Genomic DNA, 20184 nt, shown 5'->3' with positions numbered 1-20184 from the left:
AGGATGCAGCACCTGGCTGTCCCTGGGGGCTGTTCCCTGGGGGCTCCAAACACAGCCAAGCACAAAGAGCAGCTCCACACTTCAGTCATCTCTCCGGTGAGCTCTTCACACCGTGCCCTTTTCAAACCCTGACTCACCACTTTGCTCTGATGCACCCACAGGCCTCCAAAATGAGCTGTGACTCTCCTGAATGACCTCTCAGGCCCCCTCGGACACCCACACAGGTGCCCCGCCCAGACAGGAGCTGGGGCCCAGGCTCCTCCACTGCCACCCCCCCCACCCCACTCAACTGCCTGGGGTCACCAACCAGTGAACATCCCACCTCCACCCCAAGGTGCTACATGGCGTGAGGCATGTCACAGCCTCCTGGAAGCCTAGGCCCGCGCTGCAGGAGATGCTCATGACCCAGCCTCGCCGCCCATCCCTCTGTCTCCATGAGACACTGACGTCCAGCCAGAGGGACTCAGCCAAGTGAGTGCACCTGCTCACTCATTTCTTCACGCCCGGCGCGTTGAGCCAGGCTTGGACCCTGCTGGACTGACCCAACCCAGAGCCTGGCAAAAGGGCCCGCCTTGCTCACTTGCTACACCCTGGCGCCCAGCTCTGGCGGGCTCTCCAGTTCAGGCTGAAGGGCACTAAGCACTCCCAACGTGCCGAGACACAAGGCTGATGACACGCAGCACGCAGCACGGGTTCTGGGGCAGCTGGCCCTTTAGGTGGTCTATCTCCAGTGGCACCTGGCATCCCCCCTCTGGATACGAGGCGACCCCCACACCCCCCCCCCAGAGGCCGTTCTCCCATCCTTCCCACAGGAGGGAAGGGAGGCCCTGCTCCCCTGCTCAGCTCCTGTCCCCCGCTATGCACGAGGGTCCCCAGAAACACCCACTCCCAGGCAGCCTCCGACGTGCCCCCCTCCCTTCCCGCTCCTTCTGCAACCCCCTTCGCCATGGAAAGCAGGGGCAGGGGAGGCCACAGACAGGACAGAATGCCTCTCCCGGGAGAAGAGGACAGGTAAGTGCGAGAATGGACAGACAGACCACACACATGCAGAATGCCTGGATCCCAGACCTGCTCTGGGACCCTGAACCAAAGCCCCAACCTCACTGAGTCTCATCATCTTCACCTGCCGATGGGGACACACTCCTTGGTCACGAGGGGCCACGGGAGATCACAATACCAGGTGCACATTAACAGCAGGTGGTGGCTGTGCGGGCTCCGGCCCTCCTCAGGAGAGTAGTGTCCTGGATGGACTTCTGGGAAGACGCCAGGTGCGGAGGCCCTGGCTGAGGGTGACTTCGCCCTGCAGTTGGGGCTGCATGCAGCTCCCGCAGGCTGGCTCTTTGGATTTTGCTGCAAGAACGAGGATCCCAGGGGCTGAGCAGCAGCGAATGAGGCTGCTGCAGTGGGGCAAGGCCCCCCTTCTCCCCCGGCCATCACAGACAAACTGTGGGTCAACAGGATGGACCTGGGGACAGAGCTGGGGGCTCGGCAGGTGTGAACCCTGCAGCCCCAAATGCAGCACTGTAGCTCTGGGCTCTTCTGTCTTTGGGGGCAGGGATGTGGTTCTTCCTATTTATGCTTCTTCCTGTTTCATTCTCATTGGCCCCGAACCGAGGCGCGCAGGTGGCAGGGTGAGCGCTTTGTATAAGTCACTTTTCCTTATTATCTGGGTTTTGCCTGCTTTTCAGAGACAGTGGTCTGGATTCTGCTTTTCTCACGTTCTGTCATAAGAAATGTCCCAATATAATGTTTTCAAGGCTCAATGCACATCCCAAAGCAAAGGATTTTTTACATTAAGGATAAACGGTAACAGCAATTCTGTCTACAAGACAAAACAAATACATAAAAATTAAGCCCCCTTCTCACTTTGCCAACAGACATTTCTCAAGAATTCACTGGTCATTCAAAAGAGGCAAAAATATATAGTCATTTTTTACTAAGAAAAATTCTTTTTGCCCTGGCTGGTGCGGCTCAGTGGATTGAGCACTGGCCTGCAAACCAAAAGGTTGTCAGTTTGATTCCCAGTCAGGGCGCATGCCCTGACTGATGTATCTCTCATACATTGATGTTTCCCTCTTTTTCTCCCCCCTCCAAAAGTACAAATAAAAATTTAAAATATATTAAAAAAAATTTTTATTGACTGATTTTTAGAGAGAGAGGCAGGGGGTGGGGACGAAACATTGATTTGTTGTTCCATTTATTTATGCTCTCATTGCTTGCTTTTTAAAAAGAAATGTTTATTTATTTATTCCATCAATGTCTGAGAGAAATATTGATCAGTTGCCTCTTGCACACGCTGCCAACTGGGGACCTGGCCTGCAACTCATGCATGTGCCCTGACCCAGAATCGAAATGGCGACCTTTTGGTTTGCAGGACAACGCCCAACCCACAGAGCCACACCGATCAGGAAGAAATATATACTCTTTTAAAAACTCAAGCCAGCTTGCTGTTTGTCGTGAATGTTGTCAGATAGCAGATATCCATTCTCATAAGTGTATGTGGCGGGGCGGGGGGTTACCTCCCAAGCTGAGCTGATGCCTCCCTTGCCCAGCCAGGTGTGCAAAGGGTCCTTCCTGAATGGGGTGGCCCCACCCTGGGAGCTCCAACACCTCATCTACAGGATGACCAGCAACACCCCCCTCCCCTCTACAGCCAGCTGGGTCCTGACAGGCTGTCCAGGGGTCCTCCTCCCCTCTACACACCCTGCCCCTAGTCCTGAACCTGAACAGTGAGGAAACACCGTACCAGTGGGCTACAGGTGGGAGGGCTCTATCAGTGGGAGGGCTCTATCAGCATTACGGCTCTTGTGATCTGCCCCTGTCGGGGTCCCGTCTGAGCCTCACACACTGGTCTGCACAGCAACAGTTAGGTTGGCTGCATTCTGGGTCCTTCCTGTCCAGCCCAGCTCCCCCAGGACCTTCTGCTGCCTGAGTCAAAGCCAAGAGACCGAGGGTACATTGCCAGGTCACCCCAGGTCCCTGGAGGGCGAGCTGGTCAGCCAGAGGACGCCTCTCAGAAGCAGACCTGCTCCCAGAACGCCTGACCCACCCAGTGCTCGCTCCCCACCCACTCCAGATTCACTGCTGCACCCAGAGGGCCTTGGCGCAGGCAGCCTGGACTCGAGCACATTGTCTGCTGTCTCTCTCCTAGGCTGGGGTCAGCCAGGTAGCCCCGGGTGAGAAGTGAGAGGGGTGATGAGGACCGGAAGGGAGCAGCGGCTGCTGGCCGTAGTGGGAATGTAGGTGCATGTGGGGAGCCAGCCTGGCTGCCCGCCCCACCTGTCCCGGGCTATGGCACAAAGGGGCTCCTGCTTCGTTCAGCTCGCTGTCACCTTCTGCCGCCCACCTTCTTCCTGTCCTGTACCAACTGCTTAAACAGTTCTCCTTGAGTGCGGCACACCTCCGTCCACCACCCGCCATGCCCACCCATGGTCCCAGCACTGCCCTTGGGGTTCAGACAGCAGCCTCAGGTCACTAACGAAGACATGCAAACTCAGAAGCCTTTGCAGAGACACAGAGGTTTACTGTGAGCTATCTATAACAGCAGAAAATTGGATCAAACTAAGTTTCCCACCGACGAGACCAATTCAGGAAATTACGGCACATCCACTTAACTATCTTGCAGTCACTTAAATAACGTGGAGAGTTTGAACAACATGAACATGTTTCAGGAATTTTAAGTAAGAAAGCACGATTAAGAAACTCAATGTACAGAATATCAAGTACGCATTGGAGAGGCCGTGGAAGGGCTGGAAAGCAAGACTTCACAGAGCCGAGAGTGTGTCTGGGTGACGGGAACTATGGGGAATTTTCTTTCCATTTCCTACATTTTCCAGTTTCTAGTAGTATGCACACATACCATTTTTTAATTGGAAAAAGTTTGAAGATTTTAAAAAAGATTTTGCTTATTTATCTTTAGGGGGGAAGGAAAGGAGAGAAGAAGAGAAACATCAATGTATGGTTGCCTCTCGTGCATCCCCTGCTGGGAAATGGCCTGCAACCCAGGCATGTGCCCTGACTGGGAATTGAACCGCAATCATCTGGTTCGCAGGCCCGTGCTCAGTCCACTGAGCTACACCAGCCAGGGCTGGGGCTTTTCTTTTAATTTATTTTTTAAATTGTTGTTCAAGTACAGTCTTCTGTCTTTTACTCCCAAAATTTGAAGATTTTGAGGGCCTTTTTTAAACAAGAGGATCATGGGTGGGTGGGCGGTCCTGAGCCAGCCCTGCTTGGTGAAGGAAGAAGGACCACAGGGACCACAAAGGCTGCAACCAGGGGCATGACTTGTTCTGGGCCACAGCCAGCCTGGGGGCAGGGGCAGGGGCGGCGCCAACACAGCCAATCACCCTCTCCCCTTGCAGAAAGGGCCCTGCGGCTGTGGCCCTGCGTCTCTCTAACGCGGGAGGTCCAACGTCAGGATTCTCTGAAAGGATGCAGAGCCCCTGCCCAGGGCCAGAGCCACATTGCCAGACAGAGGCTGGAACCCATGGGCCTCAAAAATAGGCCCAGGAACCGAGAAAGAGGCCGTCATACTTCCTCACCCCCCCACCTCGGCCCAGATCCAGGTTAGCCTGTGGCTGGTGGTAGGCACCTGGGGCCCCAGGGAAGCTGGGAACGGTCCCCAGTGATTGCGGGGCAGCCCGGGCCCCGAGTTCGAGTCCAGATGTGAGTCCATGTGCAGGCCCACGTGCTGTGCCCTTATGAACAGCAGCAGCCTACACGGCCAGCCCGGCACCTGCCGGGTCTCACACAACCCCACGACGCTACAGATGTCGTGGTATCCACTTTACAGATGAGGACGCAGAGGCCCCCAGTCTCCCTCTCCAGCCACATGTCCCACCAAAACCCCCACCCGGCCCCTGGCACCCAGCTACCCTTCACCCAGCACCACAAGGCCAGGAGGGCGTGTGCGGTCCTTCCCCCGTTCCCAGGGTGCCCGCACACGCAGGGGCCAGCACTCGGGAGGCAGTTCCCCCTTCATTCCCTATGGCATGAGCTCTGTGCAGAATGGCTAGTCACACCGGACAGGCCTCTGCTGGAACCCTACAACCCCCCATTTTCCCACCGCCCAGCTGCCCGACCTCGGGGGAGTCACCTTCCTCTCAGAAGCTTGGTTTCTCATCTGCAAAATGGTAACAAAGAACCTACCCCCATGGAACCTGCTGCAGGCACACACAGTGTGGCCTGCCCGCGGCGCGCGGGCAGTGGCCTCTACTGTACAGGCCACCCCACAAGTCAAACACCCGAAAATCTCCAGAGGGTCAGGCCAAGAAAGTGCAAATTGTGAGCCGAGCATTTGGGGCGCCCAGCCCCACCCTGCAAGTGCGTGAGCCTCGCCCCCACCCCCAGGTGTGCGCTGTCCTGCCTCAGCCCCTCTCAGAGGCCGAGAGCTGCCCAGTGCCCCTCGGCCCCCACAGCCGGGTGGCTCCCTTCTCTCTGCCCCCAGGGGCACACATTCTCACCCCTCCACTGAGCCCCTCCCCTGTCCACCTTGGGCCGGGCTGCCAGCACCCAGAGGACACGGACGGGTGCGCTCCGCCTCTGCTGAGAGCTTGGGCTCTCACAGATTCTGGCCCACTTACAAGACACGGGACTGGGGGCGTGTTCCTTCACGTGACACCTGCCTTTCCTCATCAGGACAGAGAGGAGTACAGAGATGCCTACATCATAGGGGCACTTTGAGGGAAAAGGAAACCGTGAACCTAAAGCATGTTTTGCCCCACAGCATCACAGAAAGGGGATACCTGACGGGAAGTGATAGCTGGAAATGCTCCCTGGGGAAGGGCCCGAAGACAACAGTATGGCCCAGGGCCCTCCCCTCAGGGCGCCTCTCTGCGACTCCCACTGGGGCGGGGGGCCAGGTCCTGTCTACATGGCCTACCCGAAGGTCAGTGGCTCGAGGCCCCGTGGAAAGGGAGCCGCCACACAGCATGCTTGGGCTGACGTCCAGAGCCCACGAGAAGGCCCAGGCCCCAGCCGAAGTGTTAGACTATGTCTATCTTGGCCCAGATGCCAGCATCACACATCTGGGCACCGGACCCCTCGTGTGCCCAGCTCAGATTCCGGAGGTCCACCAGAGTGATCTCGGCCAGCCAGCTTGGTTCACCTGTCACCTGGAATCACTAGCAGTTTCCTGTGGATTAAACACCAAGATCCTGTTGGCAATGGCCGCAGCCCTGGAGGTTCCCAGCAGGACTTTTACTCCAGCATGTCACCCACGCACCCGGCTTCTCTCCCAGGCTCCGTGGTGCCCTCCCGCCAGGCAGGGATTGCGCCGAACCCCCTCCTGGCACGGGGCAAGTGCTCAAAGATGCCCCTCCTGCAGAGGCCATGGCAGACAAGATTCAAGTCAGGTCTGCACCTACAAGGTGCCTTTCATCGAGACAGCCAGCTGACGAGGCCCACACAGCGGGGCGGGCGCTCCCTCCCATCACAAAGGCGTACTCTGTGACTCAGAAATGACAACAGCTTCTCCAGGATCAAACGTCTGCACCACAGTCTCCCCGACACTTTCAAAACAACCTCACAGAACACGCTCGGCTCTGAATAACCAGGGCTTTAGTTAAACAGCAGCAGCAATCTGGGAGGTCTCAGTGAGTTCCTAAATGTAACAGGTTGTCACAGCTGTGAGGTGGAGACCGGGAGGGTTTCCTGAGCCACTGGGTGGAAAAGTGCTCCAGGGCCGGGCTCGGCTTGCGGGCTCCGGCCAACTCTTGGGTCCTTTCTCTGCTTTGGGCGTGAGGTCACTGTGAAGCTTGTCCCTTCCCCACCTGAAAAATGAGAGGTGGGCCACACGTGCCCTTCTAGGAGGTTGCGATTGCATTCTCCCCGGCTGTCTACACCCTCACGCCCCAGTCTAGAAATGAACTCTCCCTTGTTCGCTAGATGTGGACCGCTGGGGAGACCGCCACACAGGCCACGACCATGCCACAAGCACCGGACCATCCAGGGCAAAGGTGGTGGTACAGGGAGCTCCCCCCAGGGAGCTCTGGGGGCAGCCCTGGAGCTGAGGCTTGAAGGGGCACCTGCAGGGGTTTGCAGGGGTTTGAGTAGGGACTGGCCTTCCAGGTGGAGAAAACAGCAGGCTTCAATGTGCAGAGCCTCAGTGCAGATGGAGACTGAGTTCAGGGGTCTGGGGCAGGGTGAGGGGTGAGATGGGGAGGCCCGTGAGGGAGGGTGGACCACAGGCCAGGACAGGAAATGAGGTAATAGTGTGACCACCTGGGCCTACTGCTAGGGGGCCGTTCTCCCCAGATGCAGAGCAGGGGGCGCAGCCCGGCACATTGTGGAGGTGGGGGGACGGGGCGACGGGGCAGGCTCTGGGGTCAGACGGACCGAGGATCAGTCCCCACTGTGCCGTGGCCTCATCTCTGGACCAGCCTCTCACCTCCCTCCTCCGCAGGTGCCTCGGTGGTGAAATGGAGACAGCATTCCAGTATCATCAAACCCACAACAGCGCGCACAAGGCACCCGGCATTCGGAAATGGGGCAGCGAGAGCCAGCTGCTAGAATGATTACTGATCTTAGGGATGGCCCTATGGGCTCCTTGGGGCAAGGACTGTCCCACAGGGGAGAGAGATGCTCAGAGGTCAGAGGGCAGTAGGAACACGGTGACGAGGGTATGGGAGGGGCTGTGCAGATCTGCTGAGCAAAGGGCTGAATGGCCTGGAGCAGATGGTCCCTCAGACCCCTCCTACTTGAGACATGCTGTGCCAGGTGACAGGCGGGCCTACGGGGCTGGCATGCAACCTGGCACACTGTAGGTGTTCAGGGAGTGTCTGCTGAATGAATTAATGCAGATCCTTCCATTTCTGCTCAAAACTAAGTCATGACACTTTTCAGAAAAAAACCCAGAGAAATCCAGGTCCTCACCCATCCCCCTGGGTGCAAAAGGAAAGCTTCCCTCTCCAGCCTGCCCGGGCTGGGACCTGCTCCCCAAAGGGAAGTGCCTGCTGGTAAAGCCGCCTCCTGTACAAAAGAGGACTGGAATTTCTTTCCTCTCCTCACCCATCCTCCAGGGTGTAGCCCCAGCTAAGGGGCCTGGATCCCCTGGGGCTACCATGCCCCTGCTGCCTTGGGACCTTAAGAAGGACACATTGGAGCCCAGGCTGGTGTAGCTCAGTGGATTGAGCGCCGGCCTATGAATCAGAAGATCGTGGTTCGATTCCCAGTCAGGGCACATTCCTGGGTTGCAGGCCAGTTCCCAGCAGGGGCCATTTCCCAGCAGGGGATGCACGAGAAGCAACCATACATTGATGTTTCTCTTCCCCTCCCCTTCCCTTCCCCTCTAAAAATAAATAAATATTTTTTAAAAAAGGACATCCTTGGGACTCAGTTTCCCCAGTGGTGAATGAAGGGGAAACAGGCAGAATCTCCAAAGCTGATATTCGTTTCTCCATAATGCTGTCACCTTCTCAGAAATGCCCAGCCTGGGGATGAGGGTGGGGTGGGGGCGGCAGACAGCGTGCTATGAAGTCATTCCCGCATGAAAAAGGGAGGGGTCTTTTCCTGGAGAGAAGGGCAAGCCCAACACTGCAGGGGAGGGGGCTCCCAGGGATTCACAACCCATCAGTAGCAATTACCTCAAGCGAAGCCCAGGGGGGAGTCCCCACCCACACCTGCAGTCCCAAGGTCTTTCCAACAATATGAGACCCCCCTCCACCCCACCCTATTGGCACATCTATGACCCTGAGAGCAGAATCACATCCAGAGGGGCAGCAGGCCCTGTTCCCTCTGCTAAGCGGGTGTGTTCAGGAAGACTGTGGCCCAACAGGTCCCCCCAGTGAGAGAGCTAAGGGTCAAGCAGAACCAGCAGGTGCAGTCAGGTGCAAGAAGACAAAGGCTTCAGGAAGTCCTCCTGGTCTGCTGGGGACAGTGACCAGGGTGCACCTGCAGGGGGGGTCTGCCCACAGCCGGTGGGACCCTGCAATGATGAGCGGAGGGTCTCCCCAAATTTAGCGCCCTACACTCTGCAGAGGCACTGAGGCCCCGAGGTTTCGGTATAAAGACTTCCTGGAGAAGGGGCCTGGCAGAGCCACTAAATGGAAAGAGGAAGACGAACAGAGGGAGACACCGAGTGACACGGGAAAGAAAGAGACACAGGGACCTAAGCATGGGGGATGCTCCTGAGACCAAAATCAGAGACACATCAGATGAGCACAGGAAAGACCCAGGAACCTGGGGGCACACGGAGACAGACGCGACACGCAGGGAGCCACGGAGACGAGCGCAGAGACAGACACACGCAAAGACAGAGATAACACGAAGAGACAGACAGGCAGAGACTGAGACGAGCAGAGACTCGCGGAGGCGCGCACACCCCGGCGCCGCTCCGGCCCCGCCGACTCGGCATCACCCCCGGCCGGCCCCACTCACCGAGGCCGCAGACCTCGCGGCGCAGGCTGACGCGGCCGCGTTCCTCGGCTATGGCGCGCAGCATGTGCTGCAGAGAGCGTTCTTCGGCCTCGGCGCCGCCCGCAGGCTCGGGGGAGGCGGCGGTGGCGGAGAGGGCGGGCGGCCCGGTCCGGAGCCCGGCGGGCGCGGGCGCCGAGGCGCAGGCCCGGCCCGGCGGCCGCGCAGAGGCCATGCCGGGCCCCGGTTCATCGCCCGCGCCGCTCCCGCCGGGGTTCCCGGCGTGCCCCGCCGCCCCCGCCCCGGCGCCGCCCGCCGCGAGCAACAGTGAAGCCACAATCCGCCTTTGTGCGCGTCGCCGCCGCCGCCACCCGCGGAGCCCAGCGATCTCAGCGAACCTCCGCACCGCCTCCGCCCGCGCACCTCCCGGCCCCGGGCTGCCCTGCTCCGCCCCGACCCGCCCTGCCGGGTTTCGCCTCGAGGCCCCGCCCCTCATGGCCCGTAGGCCCCGCCCCAAACGTCAGGCCCCGCCCATACCCCCTCTTAGCCACTTCCTGACTCAGGGCGGGCTTTCCCTGACCCCGCCCCTCTTCTCCAGGCCCCGCCCCCGCCCCATTAGGGTGGGCTCGCTTCTGGGCCGGCTTCCTAGACCCAGAGTTGGCGGGACACCACTCTCTTACTTAAATGGCTCTCCTGATCCCGCCTCGACCTCCGACCCCTTTTTCTGACGTCCCATGACCCCTCCACCCCTGCAGTCACCTTCTCCAGGCCCTTAGCCCTCCCGCCCTTCCCGAGACCGACCTCTGCTCCTAAACGCCTCCTGCAGGTTAGCCCCTCCTACCTCCTAGCGCTACACCCGCTCAGGAGATGGACTGGTCGTTCACCCTGCTCGTTGTCCCCCTCCCTCTCTCCATCAAATCACAAAGGCTGTGAAGTTCCGCTGAGAACTTCCTCCTAGGAACCCAGAAATAGGTTGCCCGCTCCCCCATAATGAGGTCTCATGGGGGGCACGATGGGCAAGCTCTTCCTGCTCCCACAGACTTCTTCGCCTGGAGTAGTGCAGAAGGGCTCTGAGCCTGTCCCCTGGGCTGTGCAGTGTGGGTGTGCCCTCGGTGGTTGACTAGGTTTGGCTGGAGAAGGTAGGTCAGCTGGGCACGTGATCCTGTTGAAGGCCAAGTTCCAGCCGGGTGTCAGTCCTGCTGATCTGGGTGAAGCAGCCAGAGACCTCCCCCAACCTCAGCCCTGGTGGCCCCCTTCCAAGGACAGGGCAAGACTGAGATAGAGAGACAGTGCCCGGGGTGGGGGCGCAGGGTCGGGGGGGAGGGGGGTCCCAGCTAGCTAGATCTCCAAAGTCATTCCCTGCAGTCCTGCCAGCTCCCAGTCCTCAGACTCATCAGGGAAGGTCCCCCTCCAGGCCCCACCCTGTTCCTTCTTCTCTTCCTTGTAAATTTCACTTCCTCAGGGGTTTTGGGGGAGGTGTCAAGGCTGTGTCATTTGCTATCTGACCACACACCCCCACCCCAGGAAGGAAGGGATCTGTCTCCTGCAGAGCTGTGTTCCCAGTGCCTAGAAGGTTGCCTGGCACTTGGCGGACGCTGACATAATGCACGCATGTGAGATGATGAATGAAGATCCAATGAGAGGCCTGATAGGGAAGCAAGGAAATCTTCTCGGGAGGCTGTGAGGAGGCTGGGGACTGCAGGCTATGGGATCAGCGCTGGTGAAGGAAACAGGCGGTCTGGGTCCTGCTTTAGGCTTCCGAGCACTAGGCTTGGGGCGGGGGGTGGGGTGCTGGGGCTCTGCGAAGAGGTGTGGAGTGAGGGAGGAATTGTAATGATTGGCTGTGGGTGTATCTCTCTCCTCTGGGCCTGTGTCCCCACCTGTAAAAGGAGCATGCTGGCCTGAGGGTTCAGGCCTCCGGTTCACGGAGTCCGGACAGCTGAGGCTGGAGCTGGGGACAATGGGAAAGGGCTGAGCAGGGTCTCAGAGGCTGGCGTGCCCAATGGTCAGAGCCCACCTGCTTGTGAATGTCCCAAATTCACAAAGCCTATTTCCAAGTCTGTGCCTTTGCTCACCGCCTCCCCCTTGCCTGACATCCTCTGTTTCCACTTCTGTAGTCATCTCCCAGGCCCGCTTTCCCCGGGAAGCCTGGGCAGGCTTAGCCAATGGGTCTGTGTTCTTATCTGCTACCAAAACTCCCTTCCTGCGCGCCACTCACTCCCGTGGTTGCCTCCCTGGATTTGGTGCCAAAGACCAGTGTTGAATGAACTCTGCCCATGCTTCCTGGCATCCAGCCCAGGCCAAGTGTGTCCAGAAAATATGGGCTGTGTGAATCAATGAACATCACTTGGGTTCTCTGCTTTTTATCTCAGTAACACTGCAGGCAATTGTCCACAGAGGGGACGTTTTCATGTTACACAGGGTGGAGTTGTATTTCGGACTTGAAGAGAGATCAGCAGGCTTCTGAGGCCGTCGGGCATGTTCTGTGTCTTGATTTGGGCGCTGATTACACGGGCGTGGTTAGTTTATAAAACTCCAGCTGTAACTGATTTGTGCACTTTTCTATATATAAATATTCAGAATATAAACAAAAATAAAGTGATTGAGCCCCAGCTGGTGTGGCTCAGTGGATTGAGTACCGACCTATCAACCAAAGGGTTGCCAGTTCAGTTCCCAGTCAGGGCACATGCCTGGGTTGAGGGCCAGGTCCCCAGTAGGGGGCATATGAGAGGCAACCACACATTAATGTTTCTCTCCCTTTCTTTCTGCCTCCCTTCCTTCCTCTCTTCCCTCTCTCTAAAAATAAATACATAAAAATATTTTTAAATGATTGAAAATCCTTGGGAAAAATTCTGGTTTAACCATATTTCTCATGACAATGAAAACAGTCTTATCTGCAAAGAAGTGAAATGCACTTTGAAAGGTCAGTGAGAACAAAAAAAAACAGTGTGTCTGCAGACCAATGGCCCCCTGTCCCCACACCCTCCTCCCTGGAACTTGTGAAGGTGTGACACCTTGCACGGCAAAATGGGTTTTGCAGAAGTAAGTCCTGGTGCGGACTTGGAGATGAAGAAGTTATCCTGGGCTCTCCATGCGGGCCCAATCTAACCACAGAAATTCTTAACATTGGAGGTGATTTTCGCGCCTGTAGTCAGAGAGAGTCGTGGCCATGGAAAAAGGCATGAGCTGCAGTGTTGCTGGCCTCCAAGACGGAGGAAGGGACCACACCTCAAGGAAAGCGGGCCCCTTCTGGAAGCTGGAGAAGGCAAAGAATCAGATTGTCCCAAGAGCCTCCAGAAGGAGCCAGCCCTGCCTGACCCCAGTTTTCTGCCCCATGGGAGCCCAGCAGTGCCTGTGCCTTGGAGAACTGCGCGGTGACCCATCTGTGTCATCCCTTCCCTGGTCTCCTTGTGAGGACGGTGATAGACACCAGCACAGCGAGCAACTCGAGATGAAGGGAGTCACGGCAGCTCTCAGGGACTCCGGCACTTCTGCCCCTGGGATTTGTTTTGCAAACAGCACCAGAGCAACGATAAATCAAAGTTTCACAAAAGGCAAAATCACCCTCAAGCCGACTGCTTGCTCAGGCGAGTTGCTTCATCTTTGGCATTTCAGCCAGGTATGCGCTGAACTCCGGTCCCGTGTATCAGATGGTGACCATGGTCTCGATGGCTCACGTTGTCATCTGCCACAGTTTGGGGCTGATCTCATTCACAGAACCGGTCGGTGTGAAGAGCCAGCGCTGCCAGAGAACTCTTCTCCAATTTTCTCAGTGGCCGAGGGCCCCCGGGACTTGTTAGAGAAGGTGCGGGTTCAGCCAAGGCTTCTGGCGGCCAGCCTCCTCCTCTCTGGGCCTCTGCCGACTGTCTGTGGGTGGCAGGTGGGACTGGGTGATGGCTGAGGCCCCTCCCGGCCTCCTGTTCCGCAGGTCTACCCTCAGACCCCAACTGTCCGCTTTTCTCCTTGGACCCAAGAAGGAAGGACAGGTAACTCCCGGGTGGGCCAGACCGGAACAGCCCCACTGTGGGCCCACGGGCGCCCTTCCAAGGAATCGGTTCAAAGGCGCTTCCATTGTCCCCCCGAATCTGTTACAATATTTCCAGGGTCATGTGTACTGTTGGCAGGTTTCCTCTCGCCTCCCTGCCTCTTATGACTCGTGGGCCTCCCTTGTGCGGAATTCCTGCTCCTCGGCCTTTTTTTCCATCTGGGAAATGACACCCAGCGCCCCCCGCCCCCCAATCTAGACAGCAACAGCTCCTCCAACACTGGTTTTGTTCTCGCCACCAGGAAGGGCCTGCCGGCCCCCCTTCTCCCAGGCCCCAGCCCCCTTTCCAACCCACACCCCCAAACCCCTTCTCATCCTCGGCGGCTGTCAGCCATTCCACTCAGGCACTCCGCCAGTTAAACTTGTTCCCTGCTCAGATGCCCCAGGAGGGATAACCTTCAATTAGTCTTAGGCACCAACACCTTAGAGAGAAGGAAGGGTTCAGAGCAGATTCTGTGAGAGAAGAGCCTGGTGGGGCTGTGGGCTGGGGAGATACTTACATTTCCTGGGGAACCACTTTGTGCTGGAAACCAGGATGCGGAGAACTGTGATCCCGGCCCCAGTAGGCAAATGATGTTGTCGGCACGTGTTGGGTGGCAACACAACCCAGAGAGGCAGTGTGGCGCTCCAAATCACTTGGCGAGTGAGGCCCAGCCCCGGAACTCCAGTGGCCACAAGGCATGGGGCACCCTTGCACCCACCATCTGTGTTAAACCATCTCTTTTCTCATCTCAGGAGGGAAGAACCAGTGGGGAGTGAATATGGGGTGATAAGGAGAAGGCCCAGTGCAGGGACCTGTAAGGCAGTGGGTCAGGGCCAAGAGACCAGGGACCAGCACACCTTGAACTTGGGCAGGTCCCTTCCACTCCAGAGCCCTGGGCATCTCTTCATGAGGAGGCCGAACCAGATAGCCCCTTGGGCCTTCTCAACGCTGGCCTCCTGGGTGGACTCGGGGGTGAGCCAGGGCACTGCTGGAAAGCTGACAAGCAACCAAAACTACAGGTTTCTGGTGTTTTATCTCCTTCAGCTGAAATGCACACAGGACTTCCCAGGACCTGGGCACACTGTCCTATGGCTTGGCAAAGGCTGACATCAAACTCTGTGATGTGGGGACATCACCAGCCCTATTAAAGATGGGCCAGAGGCTCAGAGAGGCCAAAGCAGACCCAGGTAGCCAAGCAATTCAAGAGCAAAATTATAATAATCCTTTCCAAGTTGGGTTTTTTTTTTGGAAAACAATGACATTTGATGAGAGTACTCATGTTTGAGGTGATGTGGGCATCACCTCCTAAAGCAAGTGACTTGGGGCAACAATCAAGAAAATTAACCACCCCTTGCTCACCTGAGGGGGGCGGGAACCAACTGCTTAAACACCGCCCTCCCCGCCCACCGTGCTGACCTCACATACCCTCAGCCCGTCTGCAGGGTGGGACCCTGGGCATCCCCATTCTGCAGGTGGGAAAACTGAGGCTCAGAGAACTGATGGCTTACTCAGGGGCACGCAGCCAGGGGTAGCGCAGCGGGGAGCTGTGCCCATGGACCTTGAGAAGAGGCAGCGATTGCGTTTGTGTGTCTTGGTCTGACTTCGGGCCCGCTGACGTATTTCTCTCGCGGATGAACCCCGAAAGGCCAGCAGCAGTTCCCACCGCCGTCCTCTCCTGATGAAGGTGTTGGGAGCAGTGGTGCATTCTGGGAGCGACAGGCGAGGGACTGAAATCAGTCTGAGGCCCACCCCTCACCCCTGGGGAGTCCCAACCAGACGCTGCTTCGGACATGTGACCAGTGGGCACATTCGTTTCCTGCGCCCGCTGTGCTGAATGCCCGAAGCCTGGGCAGCCCTCTCGTGGTCCGAGAGGGTGGAAGTCCAGAACCAGGGTGTCTGCAGGGCTGAGCTCCTGCCAGAGGCTCCAGGGGAGGGGCCTGCCTGCCTGTCCAGCTTCTGGTGGATCCAGGCGTCCTGGACTCTGGGCTCCTCCCTGCGGCCTCTGCCTCTGTGGTCACGTGGCCATTCCCTTCTGTGTCCCTGTGTCTCGGATCTCCTTCCGCCTCCGACTTATAAGGACACTTGACACTGGATTGAGAGCCCACCCTGAACCCAGGATGCTCCCGTCCCGAAAGCCACCACTTCTATAACTGCAGAGACTTTTTCCCCCATAAGATCGCTCCCGATCGCCAGCTCCTGGTCGACACATGTTTGCCGACGCTGAGGGGCACCACTGCACCCACCACTACTTTCACAGGTGAATCATCACTCCATCCTCTTCTTCCCAGAGCCCAGGAATCTCCCTCAGGGGCCCACCCCTTGCAGCCCCTGGGGAGTGAGCCCCTGAGCCAGGCCTGGCCCCTCTGTCAAGGCAAAGTATCTCCCTGACCACAGTGATTGGTCCAGGGCTGGTCCGATCCCAGCCAATCCCGGACTCGGGCTGTCTTGGCAAGGAGGCTGCTGGGAGGACAGCTGCAGGCAGCCACTTAGTGGGAGGGGTGGGTGGCCTAGCACGGAGCCCACGAGGAGGAGAGCAGGACCAAAGAGGAAAGTGAAACCAAGTCTTTGCAGTTGCCAACTGCCAAGTGTAGGAACCAGCACACTCCCCTTCCCGCCGAGAGGGGGTTCTGTCCTCAGCAGGTGGTGATGGGAACAGACGTACACCATGAGCCCCCACTTTACCGGTGCCTTTTGATGCGGTTGGCTGTCAGGGCCCTCCTTGCCAGAGTGGGAAGGGAGTCCCAGGCAGCAGATTGTGAGCACCTGGCAGGGCCCAGGAGGCCTCTGGTCCAGCCTGCTCCTTGCCCAGGTCGGGGACAGAGTCCCAGAGATGCAAACCTGTCTTAGGTCACACATGCAGTGTGACCCTGTGACCCTTACCTCAGCCCAGGCCCTCCACGAAGCTCCCTCTGGCTGCCTTAGATGAACTTGTCTTCCTGCCAAAGCCCGATGGGTCCAGCTCGGTAACAGCCCTGTGGATTCTGCCACCATGGCTCGCTGATGTTTTATTTCTTGTTGATGATGCTGTTCCACTCACCGAATGCACCAACTCACGCCTCGCCAGGCCTGCATCTTGGGGTCTGGAGATAGAGTTCAGGAGGTCTGTGAGCTCGGGTGGGGGAAATCCTCAGTTTCTCCATCTCTAAGGGGGAGGTAGGCTTGCTGCTTTCTGGACCATAATAGCTCAGGATTCCCTGAGGGTGTACCCCCTCTCTACCTCTTCCCCTTGGAGCTGTGAACTGCCAGGCTCGCTAGGAAACGTGAATCCTCCGAGGCTCCGTAACCAGTTCCTTTCTGTGATCCAGAGTCCGCCTGAGCTCTGTACTCTGGGGGCCCTTGTGACCTCAAAAATGGGGGGGAGCTCTGGTCTCCAGGCAGCTCCAAGGCCTGTGCTGCTTCCGGCCCAGCAGGGGTATTTCTGCATAGAGGCTTCCTTGCCTACAAGCCCTCAGGAATGAGGGAGGATGTGGGGACCATACCTGGTCCTTCCTGCTGTCCATGTGGAGGGAGGGCCAGAAGCAAGAGCCTTTGGGTGGGGGTAGCCCAGGAGAGAGAAGTGGGGGGTAGAGGGGCCCTTCTCCCCACCACTGTGGGGGCTTCCACTTTCCAGCCAGGCCTGCGGCTTTCTGACAGCAGCCCTGCCCTCCCACAGCTCCTTCTCCCTTCTCCTGTAGGGGGAGCCCAAGTCCACCTGCTCCCCTGCCTCTTGCTGACCTCATCACCTATCCCTTCCCCCTCCCTCACTTTGCTCTGCCTGGGCCCCTCTTTTCAGGCTCCCCACACTTCCCTCCATTCCTCCTTCAACGGTCAGCTCACACGGCCTTCCCCGACCACCTGTGCAAAAGTGCCCCTGCCCTGGGGGTGCCCCTCACCTGCTCCAGCCTTCCTGTCTTCTTGTCTTCTTGTTACCTCGGCACACAGGAGGGGCTCCTGATTCTCGTTGCATAATTCGAAGAGAGAAGGAGCCTGGTGTCTGACTGGGGTCAGGAGGGGGCGTGAGGACTCAGGGAGAATGTGGAACACCTGGGCACGGAGTGGCCTGGGTCATCTTCTCGTCCCCTAATCTGCCAGTGCTCACACCCTTTGACCTCAGAGGGCCCAGGTCAGAGAGGGTGGGCCCAAACAACACGGTAGTATAACTTTCCTGGGCCCTGGGCACTGATGCCTTTGTGAGAACTTTCCTCGATTAATAATAATAATAATAATAATAATAATAATGAATTAAATTAAAACTATTGTACGACTGCCTTCATATAAAGACAAATATATCACAATTATATACTAAGATTTTTTTCTATGTAAAAGTCCGTTCTCTTCCTTCGTATCCTAATAGAACTTGGCTAGGTCTGCTATGGGTGGGAGGGTTCCCCCATGGTCAGCAGTATTCCCACCGCGTCCCCTCCCTGTCTGAACCACCTGCGAGGGGTTGCCGCCAGGGGGCGCTAGACACCAGCGCGCAGCCCCGCTAGGCAGCGGGTAGGGGCGCGGGAGGTGTGTGTGGGGGACTGGTAGAGCACCTGCAGGCCCGCCCTGGCTGCATTGGCTCAGTGGGGTTGGTGGCCTTCTGCAGACAGAAGGGTCGCCCACCCGTTCTATTCCCAGGCAGGGCACAAGCCTGAGTGCAGGCCTGGTCCCCCGGTGGGGCCACGTACAAGAGGCAACAGATCCGTGTGTGTCTCTCACATCCATGTTTCTCTCCCTCTCTTTCTCCCTCCCTTCCCCTCTCTCTAAAAATAATTTTAAAAAAGAAGTAATGTGTATTAAGTGCCTACTACTGTGTGTTGGGAATACAATTATTAAAAAAGCGATGGGAGGCCCTGGCTGGTGTAGCTCAGTAGACTGAGCGCGGGCCTGCGAACCAGAGGGTCTCGGTTCAATTCCCAGTCAGGGCGCATGCCTGGGTTGCAGGCCAGTTCCCAGCAAGGGACACACGAGAGGCAACCATACATTGATATTTCTCTCCCTCTCTCCTTCCCTCCCCTCTAAAGATAAATAAGTAAATAAATTTAAAAAACGATGGGAGGAAATACACCGTGCCCTTAGGATGCCTCCCACTAGGAAAAGGAGGGACATCTGCCCAACGGCCGCACAAAACCTCATCAGATGGAACCATGACAGGATGAGAAGAGGCTCCGGGAGCACGGAGCTGGGGCTTGGACTCCTTGCAGAGCGGCAGGAAGGGTGGCCCTGAGAAGGGGGGATTCTGCTGGGGCCTGAGGGACGCAGTGGTCCGGCAGAGGGTCAAAGCCAGCGCTGTCCGCAGGAAAGGCCCCACTGAGGACTGCTGTGCGGTTGGGAGACCAGCAAGAGGGGGAGTGCCTCCCCCCCCCCCCCCGNGTGGGGGCGGGCCCCCCCCCCCCCCCCCCCCCCCGAGGACGCAGCTGCCAGTGACTTTTACCGCAGGCCTTGGGCGTGTGTGTGGTGAGGAGAGAATCCTCGAGAAGCAGGAGACCCAACTCCTGCAGAGAAGCCAGACACACCCAGCGAAGAAGTGGGGAGGCACCTGTCTGAGCTCGCTCCCCACCCACCCTGCATCCTCCGGCCAGGCCCCACTGGCCGAGCCCTGGGGACGTGGGCAGCTCAGGAAGCCCCCAGATGCCGAATCTCAGAGCCACAGGTGCCCCAGGGAAAGGCCTGGGTGGCGTCTGGGCAGGACCTCCGCAGTGCCAGGTTCGGCTAAAGCTTCCCAGGGTTGACCAGTGCGGGGGGGGGGGGGGTTAGCCGAGGCTCATTTGCATAGTGTCTGTGTCCCCGGCAGAGGGCCCTCCCTGAGGGCAGGCAGTCCTGGAGTTTCGGGGGCCGTGCCTGACACACCAGTGTATGGAGAGTGGTGATGTGGGTGGCTGACCCTCGGGGAAATGGGCCCCACTGTCCTGTTTTTACATGTGGGGACTCATCCCTCTGGAAGCTGAGGGGCCAGCAAGAGTAGGACCCTGAGTTCAAATCTGGGCGGGGTGGAAAAGAGCTTGGGCCCCTCTCCCAGCCCCGGGCCCACAGCACTGCCTCTGTGTAGGGCAGGCACTGTCCCGTTGATTCTTCCTGAGGCTGGGGGCAAGGGGGTGGCTCTGACGTCACCATTCCAGTTTACAAATGAAGACACTGAGACACAGAGAAGCCCGGTAGCTTACCTCAGGTCACAAAGTGAGCCCAAACAGGAGCAGGGATTTGAACCCTGGCAGAATCACTCCGGTCTATGACATGAACTGCATCCGTGGGGCAGGCGTGAGCCTGGGGAGCAGGAGGCTGGTGTTCAAAGCCAGCTTTTCCTGCCTGCCAGACACTACCCCTGCAGGGCCAGACCTCCTGCAAGGTCGAAACGCAGCGGTGAAACCGACCATTACAGGGCTAATGGAACCCTCTCTCGTGTATTGACTGTAAGAAAATAAGTGCCAACATCTCAGTGCCGTGCTGCCTGGGGCGGGGGTAGGAGTCTCACCTGCAGGCAGTGGGGGGGGGGGGTCATCTCTGCAGTAGGAATGACCAGTCCTCAGAAGTTATGGGCAGAGTTGGTGGGATCAGGGTAGGAGCCAAGGAGCCTGGGTACTGAGCGTTGCAGCCACTCGGGCCCTCAGCAGGGGTGGGGGCAGGACTCCTACCTCCAGGGACCCTGGAAAGATGTATGGGGCTCCCAGCTCCCAGTTTCACTCTGGGGTCATGGTGGTGGGGAGGTTGACCTAGGCCCAGCCCAGCCGGGGGACTCAGGGGCCACTGTCCTCAGAGAAGGACACAGTGACCAATGGTGTGGAGAGGGCCCCCAGGAGGCTCTAGGAACCGAGGGGAGACTGGCCCAGCCTGACACCCAGAA

The 20184-nt window shown here is 58.1% G+C and overlaps 1 protein-coding gene across 1 annotated transcript in view; it reads right to left on the bottom strand.

The window, feature by feature from the left end:
• Positions 1-9788, bottom strand: part of KIAA0930 (KIAA0930 ortholog) — a 33737-nt gene extending 23949 nt beyond the window's left edge. Inside the window, exon 1 of the mRNA XM_037049652.1 lies at positions 9376-9788. Within this exon, the coding sequence (XP_036905547.1) occupies positions 9376-9586 (211 nt within the window). The 5' untranslated portion in view covers positions 9587-9788. The remainder of the gene's footprint in view (positions 1-9375) is intronic.
• Between the last annotated feature and the right edge of the window lie 10396 nt (positions 9789-20184).

This window comes from Sturnira hondurensis, unplaced genomic scaffold, assembly GCF_014824575.4.
Source record: "Sturnira hondurensis isolate 20B ecotype Veracruz unplaced genomic scaffold, ASM1482457v3 Scaffold0000780, whole genome shotgun sequence".
In the NCBI taxonomy this organism is placed as follows: Eukaryota; Metazoa; Chordata; class Mammalia; order Chiroptera; family Phyllostomidae; genus Sturnira; species Sturnira hondurensis.
Note: the sequence above shows the minus strand (reverse complement) of the source record. Positions and strands in the feature narration are given on the sequence as shown.